This window comes from Selaginella moellendorffii, unplaced genomic scaffold, assembly GCF_000143415.4.
Source record: "Selaginella moellendorffii unplaced genomic scaffold, v1.0 SELMOscaffold_36, whole genome shotgun sequence".
Lineage (NCBI taxonomy): Eukaryota > Viridiplantae > Streptophyta > Lycopodiopsida > Selaginellales > Selaginellaceae > Selaginella > Selaginella moellendorffii.
In genome coordinates this window covers 310,773-326,454 of record NW_003314297.1, presented here as the reverse complement: position 1 = coordinate 326,454, position 15,682 = coordinate 310,773, and the positions used below count along the sequence as shown (strand labels likewise).

The 15,682-nt window shown below is 47.8% G+C and overlaps 4 protein-coding genes across 6 annotated transcripts; 2 read left to right on the top strand and 2 right to left on the bottom strand.

The window, feature by feature from the left end:
* Nucleotides 1-2,653: 2,653 nt before the first annotated feature.
* LOC9653184 lies at nucleotides 2,654-3,922 on the bottom strand. The gene is made up of 3 exons (XM_002977952.2): nucleotides 3,435-3,922; nucleotides 3,303-3,383; nucleotides 2,654-3,253 (listed from the first exon to the last, which is right to left on the bottom strand). Exons 1-3 carry the CDS (start codon nucleotides 3,793-3,795, stop codon nucleotides 2,787-2,789), a joined length of 909 nt encoding a protein of 302 aa, XP_002977998.1. The 5' UTR covers nucleotides 3,796-3,922; the 3' UTR covers nucleotides 2,654-2,786.
* Nucleotides 3,923-4,008: 86 nt separating this feature from the next.
* Nucleotides 4,009-5,464, top strand: LOC9657830 (rRNA-processing protein efg1). Of its 2 annotated transcripts, none has more exons than XM_024683159.1 (7): nucleotides 4,009-4,206; nucleotides 4,267-4,405; nucleotides 4,474-4,601; nucleotides 4,655-4,799; nucleotides 4,949-5,060; nucleotides 5,131-5,209; nucleotides 5,272-5,464. In XM_024683159.1, the coding sequence occupies exons 1-7, from the start codon at nucleotides 4,072-4,074 to the stop codon at nucleotides 5,434-5,436; spliced, it is 903 nt and encodes a 300-aa protein (XP_024538927.1). In that variant the 5' UTR covers nucleotides 4,009-4,071; the 3' UTR covers nucleotides 5,437-5,464. The 2 variants fall into 2 exon arrangements, with proteins under 2 accessions (XP_024538927.1, XP_002978167.1); XM_002978121.2 differs by having other exon boundaries at nucleotides 4,018-4,206; nucleotides 5,128-5,209.
* On the bottom strand, nucleotides 5,417-7,410 carry LOC9653183 (caffeoylshikimate esterase). 2 transcript variants are annotated; one of them, XM_002977951.2, is made up of 8 exons: nucleotides 7,201-7,407; nucleotides 7,050-7,143; nucleotides 6,941-6,973; nucleotides 6,738-6,884; nucleotides 6,553-6,683; nucleotides 6,358-6,495; nucleotides 6,153-6,251; nucleotides 5,417-6,087 (listed from the first exon to the last, which is right to left on the bottom strand). In XM_002977951.2, exons 1-8 carry the CDS (start codon nucleotides 7,237-7,239, stop codon nucleotides 5,506-5,508), a joined length of 1,263 nt encoding a protein of 420 aa, XP_002977997.2. In that variant the 5' UTR covers nucleotides 7,240-7,407; the 3' UTR covers nucleotides 5,417-5,505. The 2 variants fall into 2 exon arrangements, with proteins under 2 accessions (XP_002977997.2, XP_024538926.1); XM_024683158.1 differs by having other exon boundaries at nucleotides 6,553-6,884; nucleotides 7,201-7,410.
* A 1,081-nt stretch (nucleotides 7,411-8,491) lies between these two features.
* LOC9657829 (DExH-box ATP-dependent RNA helicase DExH12) lies at nucleotides 8,492-15,365 on the top strand. The gene is made up of 5 exons (XM_002978120.2): nucleotides 8,492-9,639; nucleotides 9,697-11,478; nucleotides 11,536-11,925; nucleotides 11,980-15,158; nucleotides 15,216-15,365. Exons 1-5 carry the CDS (start codon nucleotides 8,500-8,502, stop codon nucleotides 15,217-15,219), a joined length of 6,495 nt encoding a protein of 2,164 aa, XP_002978166.1. The 5' UTR covers nucleotides 8,492-8,499; the 3' UTR covers nucleotides 15,220-15,365.
* Nucleotides 15,366-15,682: the final 317 nt, after the last annotated feature.

Sequence of the window (15,682 nt, the reverse complement as noted above, 5' to 3'; positions counted from 1 at the left end):
ATAGCTTATAAACATCTATAAAGTTTGTAAATATATGTATATATTACATATATTACTCTAGCTAGATAATACATTAATTATAATACTATAGTATATAGACTGTCTATTTGCAATTTGTCCATCTATTGCAATTTGTCTCTAAAGGGCAAAGCTTTTCAGCAATGCTTTGCTATAGTGTTCAGGATCATATTTTTATTCTTATTTCTTCATTCTCTTTTAGATCAATATTTGCATTATATTTTTGTAAGATCTAGAATTTTAACTATCACTATGCTTAAATCTATTCTTTCTTATAATTTTCATTACATTCTCTTCTTCTACCACAATTATCAATCAAAGAATATATCATTTAAGGTTGTTGATGTTATACAATTGGATTGAGTTTTTGGTATTGTGGGGTGTCATCATATTTATGTTGCACTTATCTTTAGTTGTGTTGCCATTTCCAACTTCTATGGGATGTGATTATATAGCTTGTCTTGTTCTCGGTGTTTTGCCATCTTCTGTTAATATGGAGCATAATCATGATATCAATTGGTAAGCTATAGATGATACAATCCAATTTTTGGAGAATGTTCAAGGATCAAGTTTATAGGAAAATAATGTTTACTAACTCAAATGGATTCTGAATTGTGATGAGGAACTTGATTATTATGAAGAAAGCTTTAAAGATTCGCAGGGTAAGTGTCAATCTTTAATTTGTCATTTGATCTTTTTACTTTATTTTCTACTCTTTCCCAACCTTTTTTTATTTCTTGGTTTAAGCCACTTTCTCATGTTCGTAGTGTTCCTTCCTCGTTTGCAATATTTCCTTCTCTTGGCACATTAATCATTTCTGACTTTTATGATTTTCATTTATAATCTGATGTTGAGTTAAGTGTTTTCTATCCTTCTTATACTAATTTAGATGTTTGAGTATTTACATGAAGTTGAGAATCAATTCTAGTATTAAATATTCCCTATTCTAAATGTTAAGTCACTTTGGTTAAAATTTCAGGTTGAGTGAATGTAAGAGCTTTTATTTTATCATTGAGGGGTTATCTTGAAAGTGTGGACTTCTTTATTAGTTTTTATGTCTTAAGTGTTAACTTATGTATTGAAGAAGTTGAGCAATGTGAATCTTTTGTTTATCTTATATTAGCCAAAGCATTTTATTATAATAGATCTTCTATTCTCCAAACTTTAAATATATTTCCTTCTTTTCTCCCCATTTCTACTTTGACAATTGTTGAAAATTCCTTTTCAAATGCTTTTTTGTTCATTTTTTTTTCTTTCACAATGTTTTTTCCTCCCTTTTCTTGCTTTCTCTTTTTTGCCCCAATACTTTAAACTTTTTTTTCTTCAAAGGAGGGTTGAGAGGGGATGGATGCAAGTTTGGCCCCAAGAGTAAGGATAAATGGATATAGTAGTGGAGCAAAGACAAACAATATAAATTGTGAAGTGAGGATGAACATAACAAGCCCAAATGGCATATTTAACCCTAATTTAGTGAAGCCAAATAAATGTAATAATGAAGTGAGGCCGAATAAAGATGGTAGAGTGAAGACAAATATAACAAGTTCGAACAAGCTTAAAAGAAAAAAATTTCCTTCAAAAAGGCAATAAAGAGGATGTGGAAAACAATCCAACCTCTCATATACAATGCTAAATATGGACAATAGTAATGAGTTTAAATTAATATGAGCCTCAAATATTGACCAAAGGGAAGATGCAAAAGCAAATTCTATTTATAGTTATGAGTCCAAGCTAATGGTGGTTTTGAAGGATCGTTGATAAACAAACTTAGAGATGGAATGTATTATTTGCTACAATGGTGATTTATAAATTATAATAACTTTCAAAGTCTTTTGCTTCGGTTCAAAATTATAGCTTTATGGTTGATTTAAGCATTTGGTAGTTGCATATCGAGTTACAACTAATTTACTAGAATTCTGTAGTCAGTGAATGTTTGTGTCATAACTTTGAATTTTGTTTTAATCATGGTTGTCAACAACTTTGTTGGTGGTTTTGTGGGAGTTTCAGATTCTTGTGATAGTTTATAATTACTTAATAGAAACTCCAAATGTTTCATCTAACTTATTATCATTACCTTTTCATCTTTCAAAGGGAAAAACGGTATAAAGTTTGTAAAATATATGTATATAATATATATTACTCTGGCTAGGTAATACATTAATTATAGTACTATAATATATGGACCGTTCATTTAGAGGACTGAATTTGGTCCATCCATTTTCATAAATAAGCAGGTTTAAACTTCAATTAATATATTTATTCTTATATCCCAAGCACTCACACATCCTATATTCTAGTTTATTCTACCATTTAATAGTTGATTAATCCTATGTTTAGAAATTATAACTTCAATTTGATCAATTCATTCCTGGCTATGTGAACCAGTTAAGTAACCCAAAATATGCAGTAAATTATTTTTAAACAACAATTTTCATGTTTTTTATATAATAAATTATTTAGTTAGACTAAAGTTTATTATCTCACAATTGACTTATAAAGTTAAGTTATCAAGCCCAAAAAGATTAGCTAAAAAAGATTGCTTAACTAACTTTTGTGGCCACTTAGTTTGGGGATTTAATCCTTATTTCATTAGTACATAAAAGTAGAAAACACAGAAAATAAAAAATAAAAAAATTAGTAAGTCGATAAACTTTGGGATTCCAGAACTAGCGCTTTTTCCAAAAACGTTGGACACAAAAGAGGAAAAGTCTGTCAAAAAGACTTCCAATCAACAAAATGTACACATGATAAAGATCTGCAAACTTTTGATATCACCCCCTGGTAATATCATTGTTGCTCCGGACGTGCATGACCCCTTGTTCTTCGTCCCATACATCGTCGTCGTCCAGCCCAAAACTCTCCCCGAATATCTCGTCCACCTCGCCCTCGTCCGACGAAGACAGCACCGACGACGATCCCATCCAGCTCCGGAACCCGGCGTTCACTCTCCTCTCCATCTCATAAGGCGGCACCGCGCTGGCCTCGAGCATCTCCATGCCCACCGTCCGGCTGCCAAAGTGCTGGCCCTCGTCCATCACCACCGCCGCCTTTCGGTGCAAGAAGAAGGCCGTGATCCCAAACAGGAGAACCAGCCCCCAGCACACCACCTCGTAGCACCAGAAGAGGGCGATCGAGCAGCCCGTGTCGAGGGTGACGATGCTGGAGCCCAGGAAGAGCGCCATGAGGATGGCGGCCACCATGAAGCTCAAGTTGAGAGTGGACAGGCAGCGCACGCCTCCTGGGGGAGCTTGATCAAGAGCTAGCAAGAACTCCAAAGGAGAGGTTACCTCGCTTGGAAGCGCAGCAGCTGTTCTCCACGACTCTCACCATGAAATGCCGCTTTGGAGCTGCGTAAGCCACCACGATTCCTGGCGAGAAAAAAACCATCAATGGGATCCAAAGAACTTTTGCAAGCTTACCAGATGCTAGATACACCACGGCCACCGCGAAGAAAGCCGCGGTAGGGAGAAAGATGACCATCCAGAAGTAGATCCTGGCCTCCTCCTGGGTGAGGAGATAGGCGGCGCGCGATTCACCGAGCGAGGCTGCTGGCAATGGCGTCAAACGTTTCCTGGAGCACGAATGCCACCGCCCTACCTCGAAAACCATCGCGGTCATGGCGATCCCAGCGACAAACACCGCGGTTCCTAGAACAATCGTCGCCCACAGGAGCACTGGCCTCGCCAGGTTGTCCCACACTTTGTTTCCCACAGGCAGGCTCTCGTAATCCTCCCTCGACATGAAAGCCTGCTTCAGAGCATCCCCTGCCGCCTTCCTCATCCTGATCTAAATGCTAGAAACTCTAGAATCGCTCGCCTGTTTCTACAAAATCCTTGCGTGAATCACCAGCAGCAAGAGCGCCCGGAGATCTCCATCTCCCTCCTCGCTCATGATTTTCCCCAAGAACCCTAAAATTCGGCCTTTGATTTGCCATGTGTCACGAGACAATAGCCGTTGGATGCGGGCTGATCCGGCGGCTGACAAAGTGGATGGAGCAAATGATCTAGGGCTCTAATGTAGGGTTTTAGATCGATCGCGCTCCCATTTGTCACAGCGATGGCGCCAGATCGTGGCGCAAATAGGCGATTGGATGTGCGGTCCAAGCCCTTGAAGAAGAATGGATTGGAGCGGGCGAGGAAGCAAGCGTCGCTTGGCAGGCAGATTCGCGACATTCAGCGCCTGCTGAAGCTGGTATTGTGCTTGGATTGCTCGCAGCCACCGAGGATTTCTCCTCCCCTTTCTGTCTCGCAGAATCTCTCGCAGGAAGTGCGGCAGGCCCAGGAGAGCCGCTTGAAGCAGCTCAAGGACAATCACAATCCAGGGCTGCAGCCCTCCCGCGTCAAAGTGGATCGCAACATCTCCAAACGCTACAAGCAAGTGAAATTCGTCGGTGAGTTTTCTATTTTGCGCGATCGGTCCAATCACACGAGCGTTGTTGTTCCAATGTGCCTAAGGTAGAGCGAAGAAAGGTCGAGAGGGGATTGAGGCGTGCCGAGAAGGAACTTAAGAACGCTCCCGATGAGAAATCCAAGGACGAGGCCGCTGCCAAGCTCCAGCAACTAAAGCAAGACCTGGAATACATCAAGGTTAGTGCCATTCCAATCTTTTCTCCTGAAATCCTGCCACTTTTCTTGAGCAGTTCTTCCCAAAGAGCGAGAAGTACGTCTCTTTGTTCATGGAGAACGCCGACTCACACGCGATTGCTCGTCGGGAGAAGTTGCGAGAGACGATCCGTGCTAATATTGCGGCAGCCGCCGCCGCTGGTGTGGAGCTCGAGGAAGAAGGTATGAGCTTCCTTAGATTCCTTCTTTGCTACCAAGAATATCTCTCTCTTTCTCTCTCTCTCTCTCTCTCTCTCTCTCTCTCTCTCTCTCTGTGTCTCTCTCTCTCTCTGTGTCTCTGTGTGTGCTAACAAGAAACCATTTTTTTGCAGAGACTGGTAGCGAGGAAGAGAATGACTCCGCGGTGGACATGAGCGAGGATGACTTCTTTGCGAAAGAAAACAGCGACGATGGCAATGACGAGGAGCAAGAGAATCCCATAAGGTAATCTAGTGTTTTGGATTTGGATTTTCCTCTCTTTTGGTTTTTTCTTGGCTGACAAGGAGTTTAGCAGTTTGCCAAACACTAGCACAGCGACACAATCAAACTCAAACCCCGTACAAACGAAACACCATCAGACTGCGACGCGACCGGTTAGTATTTGTATCGATCGAAAAAACGCACTCTCATCTGGCGTACATTTTCTGTCTCTCAGTCGACACAGAACAAGAGGAAAATGGAACAGCATAACGCCACCACCAGCCGTGGATCCACTGTCCCAGATGCCACACAGGACCACACAAGAGTGGCAGTGCCTGGGAATCTAGGAGGAGAGAAAGAGAAACGCAAGAGGAAACGTAAACGTCCCAAAAAGAAATAAGAAAAGGGAGTACCTCTCACTTGAATTCTCCGCCTTCTTCTTCTTATTTTTATGCGTTTGGGAGCTTTGCTATCTGATCATCACCGCTGGAAGCCGGTGACTCGCGTGGTCGTGTCTTGCAGCACCGCGAGCGCAAGAGTCGCCACCTTTGTGATCCATCCACCGCAAGCACTTGCGCTCCGAGTCTCTCATGGGGCTGGCGGGAACGCTCGGCGAGGACGCCAGGTCTCTCTTCCGGAACTCGAAGAGTCTCATCGGGCTGGCGGGGACGCTGGACGCTTCGCTGGTCTGGCCGGTGAGATGCCTATGCCGCAGCGATCCAACCATGCCCGGCTGCCTGGTGTGAGCGTCCTCCAGCCTCAGCGGGCTGCTGCAAGCCAGCATTGCTCGTCGCGTCTGGATGTCCGAGAATCGTATGGGACTGGCTGCCAGGCTTCCGGGGGGGCACCTCATGTCGAGCCACGTTACTATGTCCTCGAAGACCATGTCGATGTTCTCGTCGGGCTCTCCGGACGTGAGGCCGTGCCACATACCGGGGTAGATCTTGATGGCTTTGTCCAGGCTCCCGGCCGAGTCGTAGAGCTCCTGGCTGATGGCCGGGTCCGTGACGACGTCGTTCTCTCCGTGGAGCACGAGAAATGGGAGCTTCACCTAGAAAAGAGAAAGCTCGCCAGCGATACGATGCGATTTAAGAAAAGCTTGGAAGGTGGTCGTACCTCATGGAGCTGACATTCAAGATTGAGACTTGTGTAGAGCATCTCCACCGCTGTCCGCAATCGTGGGCGGCCTTGATAGACGTAAGGGTTGTCTCGGATCTGGAAAACAACCTCATGACGTTAGGTGAACGAGTTATAGTTCGATTGCTTGCAAGTCGTAAGCGAAGGAAAAGAGAAAAGCTTGAGAGAGATGAGTATCTGTTACCTCCTCTCGTTTCACAGGATCTTTAAAGGCTTGGCCGATCACGTCTTTGATGGGGACGACCTTCCAAGTCGGGATCGTGCGGGCCAGCTTCACGAGGACGCGAATTAGCAGTGGATGCGGCTTCATATTCTTTGATATCTGCGACAAAGATAGTGTAAACTTTGGAGAAAATCACGAGCTTTGTTTTGTTTATACCTTGCACATTGGAGCCACCAGGATTGCCCCGTTCCATTCGCCTGGAGTCTTCTTCTGGACGAGTAGCGCCACAGCGCCTCCCATGGACTCGCCGTAAAGAAAGCATGGCTTCCTTCTATACTCCGGCCATTCTATGGGATCCAAAAGTGTTGACGATGAAATAACAATTCCATGGAGGTTCTCACCTCGGACGTTCTTAAAGAACACGATGCAATCGTCCACGAGATAGTCGAAGCTGCGAATGTAACATCTCCGCCCCTCAGATCTTCCATGGCCTTCATAGTCGATTCCAAACACCGCGTATCCAGCTCTTGACAGGCGTTGTCCAGTTCCTGGATAAAGATGAGAATTTATCACTGCCGACCTCTAGCGATCAATGCCTCGATACCTTTCATGAATCGGCTGCATTCCATTCCATATCCTAGGAGCACAAAGAGCGATCCAAGAACGCATATTTCAAGGAAGATCTCGGTAGAACAGGAAATATTTCGCGTTACCGTGGCAAAGAAAGACCAATCCCTTGACATCCTGGCGCAGCGGGATCCATCGGCAAGTGAAAAGCCTCGTGCCTCTGGAATTGTAGATGAATTCCTGCACAGAAAGGGAGAAAGATCCGGATTAGAGCTCGTCCTGGCCGAGAAATCACACCTCCGTGTAGCTGACACGATCGGCTTTCATCCCTGACATTGCCGGGCGCCCGCTCGCCCGATCTGCCGATTCGATTGCCGCAATGCGGGATCCGGAGAGGCTCCCAGGCAAGGCGCTCGTGATCTTGCCCGGTTCGTGCTCCAAAACCCAAAATACTAAATCCTCCACCGTGAATTTTGTGGACAGCGGCGACGCTAGGCGGGAGCGGCGCCGCTAGTCTCTATAAGTCTCCTAGCGGCGCCGCTAGAGTGTTCTACACAATAGAGACTATGTATCGGCCATAGCGCACAGTTAATGAATGAGAGTTGTTGACGAGGATATATGTGAAGGGAGGTTGGTTCTTATTCTAGTGACACCTGGCACACATCCGGACGTGTCCTATTCCAACGGGTGCGATGCTGACCTTATACCATACCGTGATGCTCTCCTTGTGATGCTCCAACAAGAGAGTTCCATCATTGGGTACATAGAATTCACATTGACATAGACAATTCATCCACCCTAAATTGAACCATGATAATATGAACAAAAGATTACAGCTGAATGTATCTCCAATACCCAGTACCATAAATATGCACGTCTTTTGCACCTCCTTTTTTTCTTTCATTGCTGTAAGAGGCAACAACAGTGCTACTGTGCTACCCATTTGGCATCATTATATATTGCTCAATTTAAAATCCTAATATTTATCTTTTAGATTCAAATAATAAGATTCCTTAAATTTGAGGGCAGAATAGAATAATATATCAGGATCTAGGGCTTAGGAACTACGGAGGATGAGCTAGGAGGTGGAAGACCAGCTATACATTTTAGACTACCACGCAAGGCTATTGAGTGTGCTTGTGGCAGAATCTATGCCAAACCTGAAGAGGACAGGGTTGATTATATAATACATAAACTTATTGACGACCAAATGAGTCCTGATATGCACAAGCTTAATAAAGGTAAGCATTGGCACGGTTGGAGAACTTTTTCGAGATTAAAACAAAAGAGAAACAAATTGAGTTTTCCATGTTTGTTTTATGGATTTTGTTTTAATATTTCTTCTTGGTTAATAATAAATTTTTGCATTGTTCATGATTTCCCAGGCATACATTTTCCAAAATGAGCATGTATAGTGAACTTGTTAGTGTACAGCAAAGATTAATTGGCACAAGGATGAGGTTAGATTTTAACAGTGGTGTCAACCAGCACTGATAAAACTCCTCCTCAAGAACTTTATTTAAGCTACTTAACATCTCACCAGAGAATATTCACACAAATATCCGATTTAGGGCTTTGGGAACTAGGGCAGAAGCTATGGCGCATTTGGGAGGCGGTGCTGAGGCGCACGCCCGGTTCAAGCAGTACGAGTACCGCGCCAACTCCAGTCTGGTGCTGACGACCGACACACGGCCGCGCGACACTCACGAGCCCACAGGTGAGCCGGAGAGCCTCTGGGGTAGGATAGATCCGCGGCGGTTTGGGGATAGAGTAGATCATGGCAAGCCGCCGGAGCTCCTCGAGAAGAAGGCCAAGGCCAGCAAGCGCAAGGAGAAGGAGAATCAGGACGATGTGCTGCGGCGGCCCAGCAAGCGATCAAAGGGGTCACAGGAGGAGAGTGTTTTGTCGCTGCAAGAAGAGGGAACTTATCGCCCAAAGACGAAAGAGACGCGGGCGGCATACGAGGCACTGCTCAGCACGATCCAGCAGCAGTTTGGGGACCAGCCACAGGACGTGCTGCGTGGAGCGGCGGACGAAGTGCTAGTGGTGCTCAAGAATGACAAGATGAAAGACTCTGACAAGAAGAAGGAGCTGGAGAAGCTGCTCAACGAGCTTGGCCAGGAGCGATTCAACCAGCTCGTGAATATCGGGAAGATCATTGTCGACTTCTACGATGGTGGTGACGCTGGCGGTGCTGCCGGGGAGGCTCTGGATGATGATATCGGCGTGGCTGTGGAGTTCGAGGAGGAGGACGAGGAAGAGGAGAGCGATGTTGACGAAGTCCAGGAGGAGAGTGAGAACGAGGAAGATGGTCAGGAGACGAACGAGGCATCAGCAATGCAAATGGGAGGCCTCGATGACGAGGACATGGAGGAGGCGGACGAAGGACTCAACGTCCAGGATATCGATGCGTACTGGCTCCAGCGGAAGATCACTCAGGCGTACGAGGAGATTGAGCCTCAGCACAGCCAGAAGCTTGCCGAGGAGGTTCTGCAAACTCTTGGAGAGGGCGATGAGAGGGACGTGGAGAACAGGCTCGTCATGCTCCTGGACTATGACAAGTTTGGGCTCATTAAGTTGCTCCTCAAGAACAGGTGGAAGATTGTCTGGTGCACTCGGCTGGCCCGATCGCAGGACGATAAAGAGAGGAAAAGGATTGAAGATGAGATGACGGAGGGAGGTTCGGTTTTGTCGGGAATTCTGGAGCAGCTCCACGCTACTCGAGCGACTGCGAAGGTAATGTATTTACATATTCTTGTTTCTTTCTTATCTAACGAGATCGAGCCTTTGCAGGAGCGGCAAAAGAATCTGGAGCGTAGTATCCGTGAGGAAGCGAGGAAACTCCGTGAAGAAGGTGGTGACGGAGAAAAGGATCGAAGGCCGGAGAGGGAGGTGGTCTTGGAAGGAGGATGGCAAGGCCAGCGGCAATTTCTCGACTTGAAAGACCTGGCGTTTGAGAAGGAGGGCCTGTTCATGGCCAACAAAAAGTGCGAGCTTCCGGAGGGCACTTACAGGACGATGAAGAAAGGATACGAGGAAGTTCATGTTCCTGCCATGAAGGTGAAGCCAATGGAGGAAGGTGAAGAGCTGGTCAAGATATCGGACTTGCCGTCTTGGGCTCAGCCTGCATTCAAGGAGATGAAAACGTTGAATCGCATCCAGAGCAGAGTTTACGAGACGGCTCTCTTTACTCAGGAAAATATTCTCCTTTGCGCACCAACAGGCGCTGGCAAGACCAACGTTGCGTTGCTCACCATTCTTCAAGAGCTTGGTTCGAAGCAGGAGTCGGATGGTACTTTTGATCTCAGTCACACAAAGATCGTCTATATTGCTCCGATGAAGGCTTTGGTCGCTGAGATGGTTGGGAATCTTCAGAAGAGACTGGCGGACTATGGTGTTGTAGTGAAGGAGCTCACTGGAGATCAGTCGCTTTCTCGGCAGCAAATTGAAGAGACGCACATCATCGTAGCGACTCCGGAGAAGTGGGATATCATCACCCGAAAATCAGGCGACAGGGCCTACACTCAACTTGTCAAGCTGGTTATCATCGACGAAATTCATCTGCTGCACGATGGCCGTGGTCCAGTTCTGGAGAGTATTGTGGCTCGAACACTTCGCCAGGTTGAAACAACGCACGATATGATCAGGCTGGTGGGCTTATCCGCGACACTGCCGAATTACGTGGACGTGTCCATGTTCCTGAGGGTGGACAAGTCGAGGGGCCTGTTTCACTTCGACAACAGCTTCCGGCCGGTCCCTTTGAGTCAGCAGTACGTTGGGATATCCGTGAAGAAGCCGCTTCAAAGGTTCCAGCTCATGAACGAGATTTGCTACGAGAAGGTGTTGGCTGTTGCGGGAAAGAGCCAGATTCTCATCTTTGTGCACTCTCGGAAGGAGACGGCAAAGACAGCAAAAGCTATACGGGACTCGGCGCTCACAAATGATACTCTAGGGAAATTCTTGAAGGGAGACAGCGCTAGTAGTGAGATCCTGCGGACCGAGGCGGAGAACGTGAAGAACACGGACTTGAAAGGCCTTCTGTCGTACGGTTTTGCCATTCACCACGCTGGAATGGCGAGAGCCGACAGAACTCTTGTGGAGGAACTTTTCGCAGACGGGCATATCCAGGTGCTGGTTTCGACTGCGACTCTAGCTTGGGGAGTAAATCTTCCGGCCCATACCGTTATCATCAAAGGGACTCAGGTGTACAATCCCGAGAAAGGTGCTTGGACGGAGCTAAGTCCCATGGACGTGATGCAAATGCTTGGGCGTGCTGGACGGCCTCAGTTTGATAGCACTGGCGAAGGCATTATCATCACTGGCCACAGCGAGCTCTCGTATTATCTTTCACTGATGAACCAGCAGCTTCCAATCGAAAGTCAGTTCATCTCCAAGCTGCCGGACAACCTCAACGCCGAGATTGTGCTTGGGAGCGTGCAAAATGCGAGGGAGGCTTGTGCGTGGCTTGGCTACACGTACTTGTATATCCGGATGCTGCGGAACCCACTGCTTTATGGCGTCAACCCAGAAGTACTCGAGACTGACGAAACATTGGAGGAGAGGAGGGCGGACTTGGTAAGCACTTTTAGTAATAGAAAATCTGAAAACGTTACTTAACCTTGTTTTTTGTAGATTCATACTGCGGCAACAATTCTGGACAAGAACAATCTGGTGAAATATGATCGAAAGAGTGGCTATTTCCAGGTGACGGACCTTGGCCGAATTGCTAGCCATTACTATATCAGCCACGGTACAATGGCCACGTACAATGAGCACCTAAAGCCAACGATGGGAGAGATCGAACTGTGCCGGTTGTTTTCACAAAGCGAAGAGTTCAAGAATGTTGGGGTCAGGGAGGAAGAAAAACTTGAGCTCGCCAAGTTATTGGACAGAGTTCCGGTACCTGTCAAGGAGAGTCTGGAGGAGCCGTCCGCCAAGATCAACGTACTGCTTCAAGCCTACATATCGCAGCTGAAGCTTGAAGGCTTCTCTCTCTTCACAGATATGACGTTCATAACACAGGTAAGAGAATTGGACTTCACTTTGCTTCAAACTAACGTGCGCATGGTTTTGCAGAGTGCCGGACGGTTGATGCGCGCATTGTTTGAGATTGTTTTGAAGCGGGGCTGGGCTCAACTGGCTGAAAAGGCTCTCAACCTTTGCAAAATGGTCCAGAGGAGAATGTGGAGCACGCAGACACCGTTGCGGCAGTTCAAAGGCATTCCAATCGACGTTCTCACCAAGATTGAGAAGAAGGATTATGCGTGGGAGCGGTATTATGACCTGACATCGCAGGAGATCGGAGAGCTTATCCGCATTCCGAAACTTGGAAAGATGATCCACAAGTTCGTTCATCAGTTTCCAAAGCTGGAGCTGAGCGCACATGTTCAACCCATCACAAGGTCCGTGCTCAAGGTGGACCTGACCATCACACCGGACTTTCAGTGGGACGAGAAGATTCATGGCTTTGTGGAGCCATTTTGGGTCATCGTGGAGGATAATGATGGCGAGACCATACTTCACCACGAGTATTTCCTACTCAAGATGCAGTACGTGGAGGATGACCACAACCTGAGCTTCACAGTTCCGATTTTTGAGCCGATGCCGCCGCAGTATTTTATCCGTGTCATCTCGGACAGGTGGCTGAAAGCGGAGACTGTGCTTCCGGTTTCTTTCAGGCACTTGATTCTACCCGAGAAGTATCCACCTCCAACGGAGCTTCTGGACCTGCAGCCTCTTCCGGTCACAGCTTTGCGGGAGCCTTCTTTTGAAGCTCTCTACCAGCAGTTCAAGCACTTCAATCCTATTCAGACACAGGTGTTCACGGTTCTCTACAACACAGATGACAACGTTCTTGTTGCAGCGCCAACGGGAAGCGGAAAAACTATCTGTGGAGAGTTTGCCGTGCTACGCATGCTGCAAAAGAACGCGGACACTGGAGGTGGTAAATGTGTCTACATTGCTCCGAAAGAAGCTCTTGCGAAGGAGCGGTTTGAGGACTGGGAAAAGAAGTTCGCCGACTTGAAAGTTCAAGTGGTGCAGCTGACAGGGGAAACTGCTATGGACTTGAAGCTTTTGGACAGAGGCCAGGTGATTATCAGCACACCAGAGAGGTGGGATGTGTTGTCACGAAGGTGGAAGCAGCGGAAGCAGATCGGACAGGTTAATCTCTTCCTGGTAGACGAGCTTCACTTGATCGGTGGTGAAGGTGGTCCGGTTCTGGAAGTTATTGTTTCTAGAATGCGTTATATCTCGAAGCAAGCTGGAGACAAAATCCGGATAGTCGCACTGTCGGCGTCACTGGCTAATGCCAAGGACCTGGGTGACTGGATCGGAGCGAGCTCCCACGGACTTTTCAACTTCTCTCCGGCTGTGCGACCAGTTCCACTCGAGATCCACATTCAGGGAGTCGACATCACGAACTTTGAAGCTCGGGTTCAAGCGATGACGAAGCCAACTTTCACAGCCATTCTCCAGCATGCCAAGGGTGGAAAACCGGCCTTGGTTTTTGTTCCTACGAGGAAGCATGCACGCTCTACTGCTTCCGACCTCGTTCTCTACGCGCTGGCCGGCGGGAACAGCTTCTTGCAGTGCACTGAGAAGGATTTGGAGCCCCTGCTGGAGCGGATAAGGGATCCCGAGCTCAAGGAGACTCTGCAAGGTGGTGTCGGATATCTCCACGAAGGCTTGTCTCCAACCGAGCAAGACATTGTTGGGGAACTCTTCAGTGCCGGAGCCATTCAGGTGTGCGTTGCAAGCAGCTCTATGTGCTGGGGGATGACACTTACTGCGCACCTCTTGGTGGTCATGGGGACGCAGTACTACGACGGCAGAGAGAACGCTCACACAGACTATCCTATTACGGATCTTCTGCAGATGATGGGGCGTGCAAGCAGGCCTCTGGTGGACAGCTCTGGCAAGTGTGTCATCTTATGCCATGCTCCTCGTAAGGAGTATTACAAGAAGTTCCTGTACGAGCCTTTCCCCGTGGAGAGCCACTTGGATCACTACATCCACGACCATCTCAACGCAGAGATAGTGGTGCATACCATCGAGAACAAGCAGGATGCAGTGGACTACTTGACATGGACGCTCATGTACCGGAGGCTGACTCAGAATCCAAACTACTACAACCTTCAGGGCGTGAGCCATCGGCACCTTTCGGATCATCTCTCCGAGCTTGTAGAGTCGACTCTCAACGATCTGGAGTCCAGCAAGTGTATCGCAGTGGAGGACGATATGGAGCTGTCGCCACTCAACCTGGGAATGATCGCGTCCTACTACTACATACGATACACTACCATCGAGCTCTTCAGCAACTCTCTGACTGCAAAGACGAAGATGAAAGGCTTGCTGGAGATCCTGGCTTCTGCGTCCGAGTACGCTACTCTTCCCGTGAGACCTGGCGAGGAGGATATCGTCCGAAAGCTTGTCAACCACCAGCGCTTCTCGGTTGACAAGCCGAAGTACTCGGATCCACACCTCAAGGCCAACGCGCTGTTGCAAGCTCACTTCTCCAGGCATCCCGTCCCGGGTAATCTGGCTATGGACCAGCGTGAGGTGCTGCTCCAGGCAATCAAGCTTCTCCAGGCCATGGTCGACGTGATAGCCAGCAACGCTTGGCTCAACCCGGCGCTTGCAGCCATGGAGATAAGTCAGATGGTAACGCAGGGACTGTGGGAGCGAGACTCGGTGCTCCTGCAGCTCCCGCACTTCACCAAGGATCTAGCGAAGAAGTGCAAGGAGAGGAACGTGGAGACGGTGTTTGATCTGCTCGAGATGGAAGACGGGGAAAGGCGGGAGCTGCTGGGAATGGACGACTCGCAGCTGCTAGCAATCGCTCGGACGTGCAACCGGTTTCCAAACATCGATATGGCTTTCGAGGTGCTGGACGAGGCAGAGGCGACCGTGGGAGAGCCAGTTGCTGTTCAGGTGACGCTGGAGAGGGAAGTGGAAGGAAACGAGGAGGTTGGAATCGTGGAGGCTCCCAGGCTTGCAAAGACGAGGGAAGAGGGGTGGTGGCTAGTTCTCGGCGACACTGCGAACAATGTGCTGCTGGCGATCAAGAGGGTGACACTGCAGCGGAGGAACAAGTGCAAGCTGGAGTTCACTCCGCAGGAGGCGGGTGTCAAGAACTATAAGCTCTACTTCATGTGTGACGCGTACCTCGGTTGCGATCAGGAGTACGACGTGACCATCGATGTCAAGGAAGCTGCCGGCGGTGGTGAAGCGGGAGAAGTTCGTGCAATGGAAGAGTAAGGATTCGGTTTTTCAATGTATTTTTCTTTCTCATTGAATGCTTGTTCTCGCAGGTAGGCGGCGGTGAAGCGGGTTGTGCAATGGAGGAGTGAGACTTCCTCTTCTCATCAAATGCTTGTTCTTGCAGAGGTGAAGGACAACTAAACTAGTTGTGTGTATCATGTTTCTTCGAATCCAAGTACTCTTAAAGCAGGATTCTACCACCGCCGTGCAAGGTTTATTTGAGGCCTGTGTTGCATTTTTGTGACAGTAGCCCCGGGACGCCTGATCGTGCACAGCTTCGCGTTTCCCCGCCATACCCAGGCTCTGCTTGTTGCTGCAGGAAGAAGAGATGGAATAATATTGACAGACTGACCAAGATTGACTACCGTTGACTGTGAGGAACGAAAGCATTAAACACGAGAAAATTCTTTCCACTACTTCACTCCCACAAGCTCCTTAGCTCTCGGACTCAAGAGCAAAGGGTATGTCAACTCGCCACGGGACATTCACAAGACAAAATCCACAACGATGCCGGCTT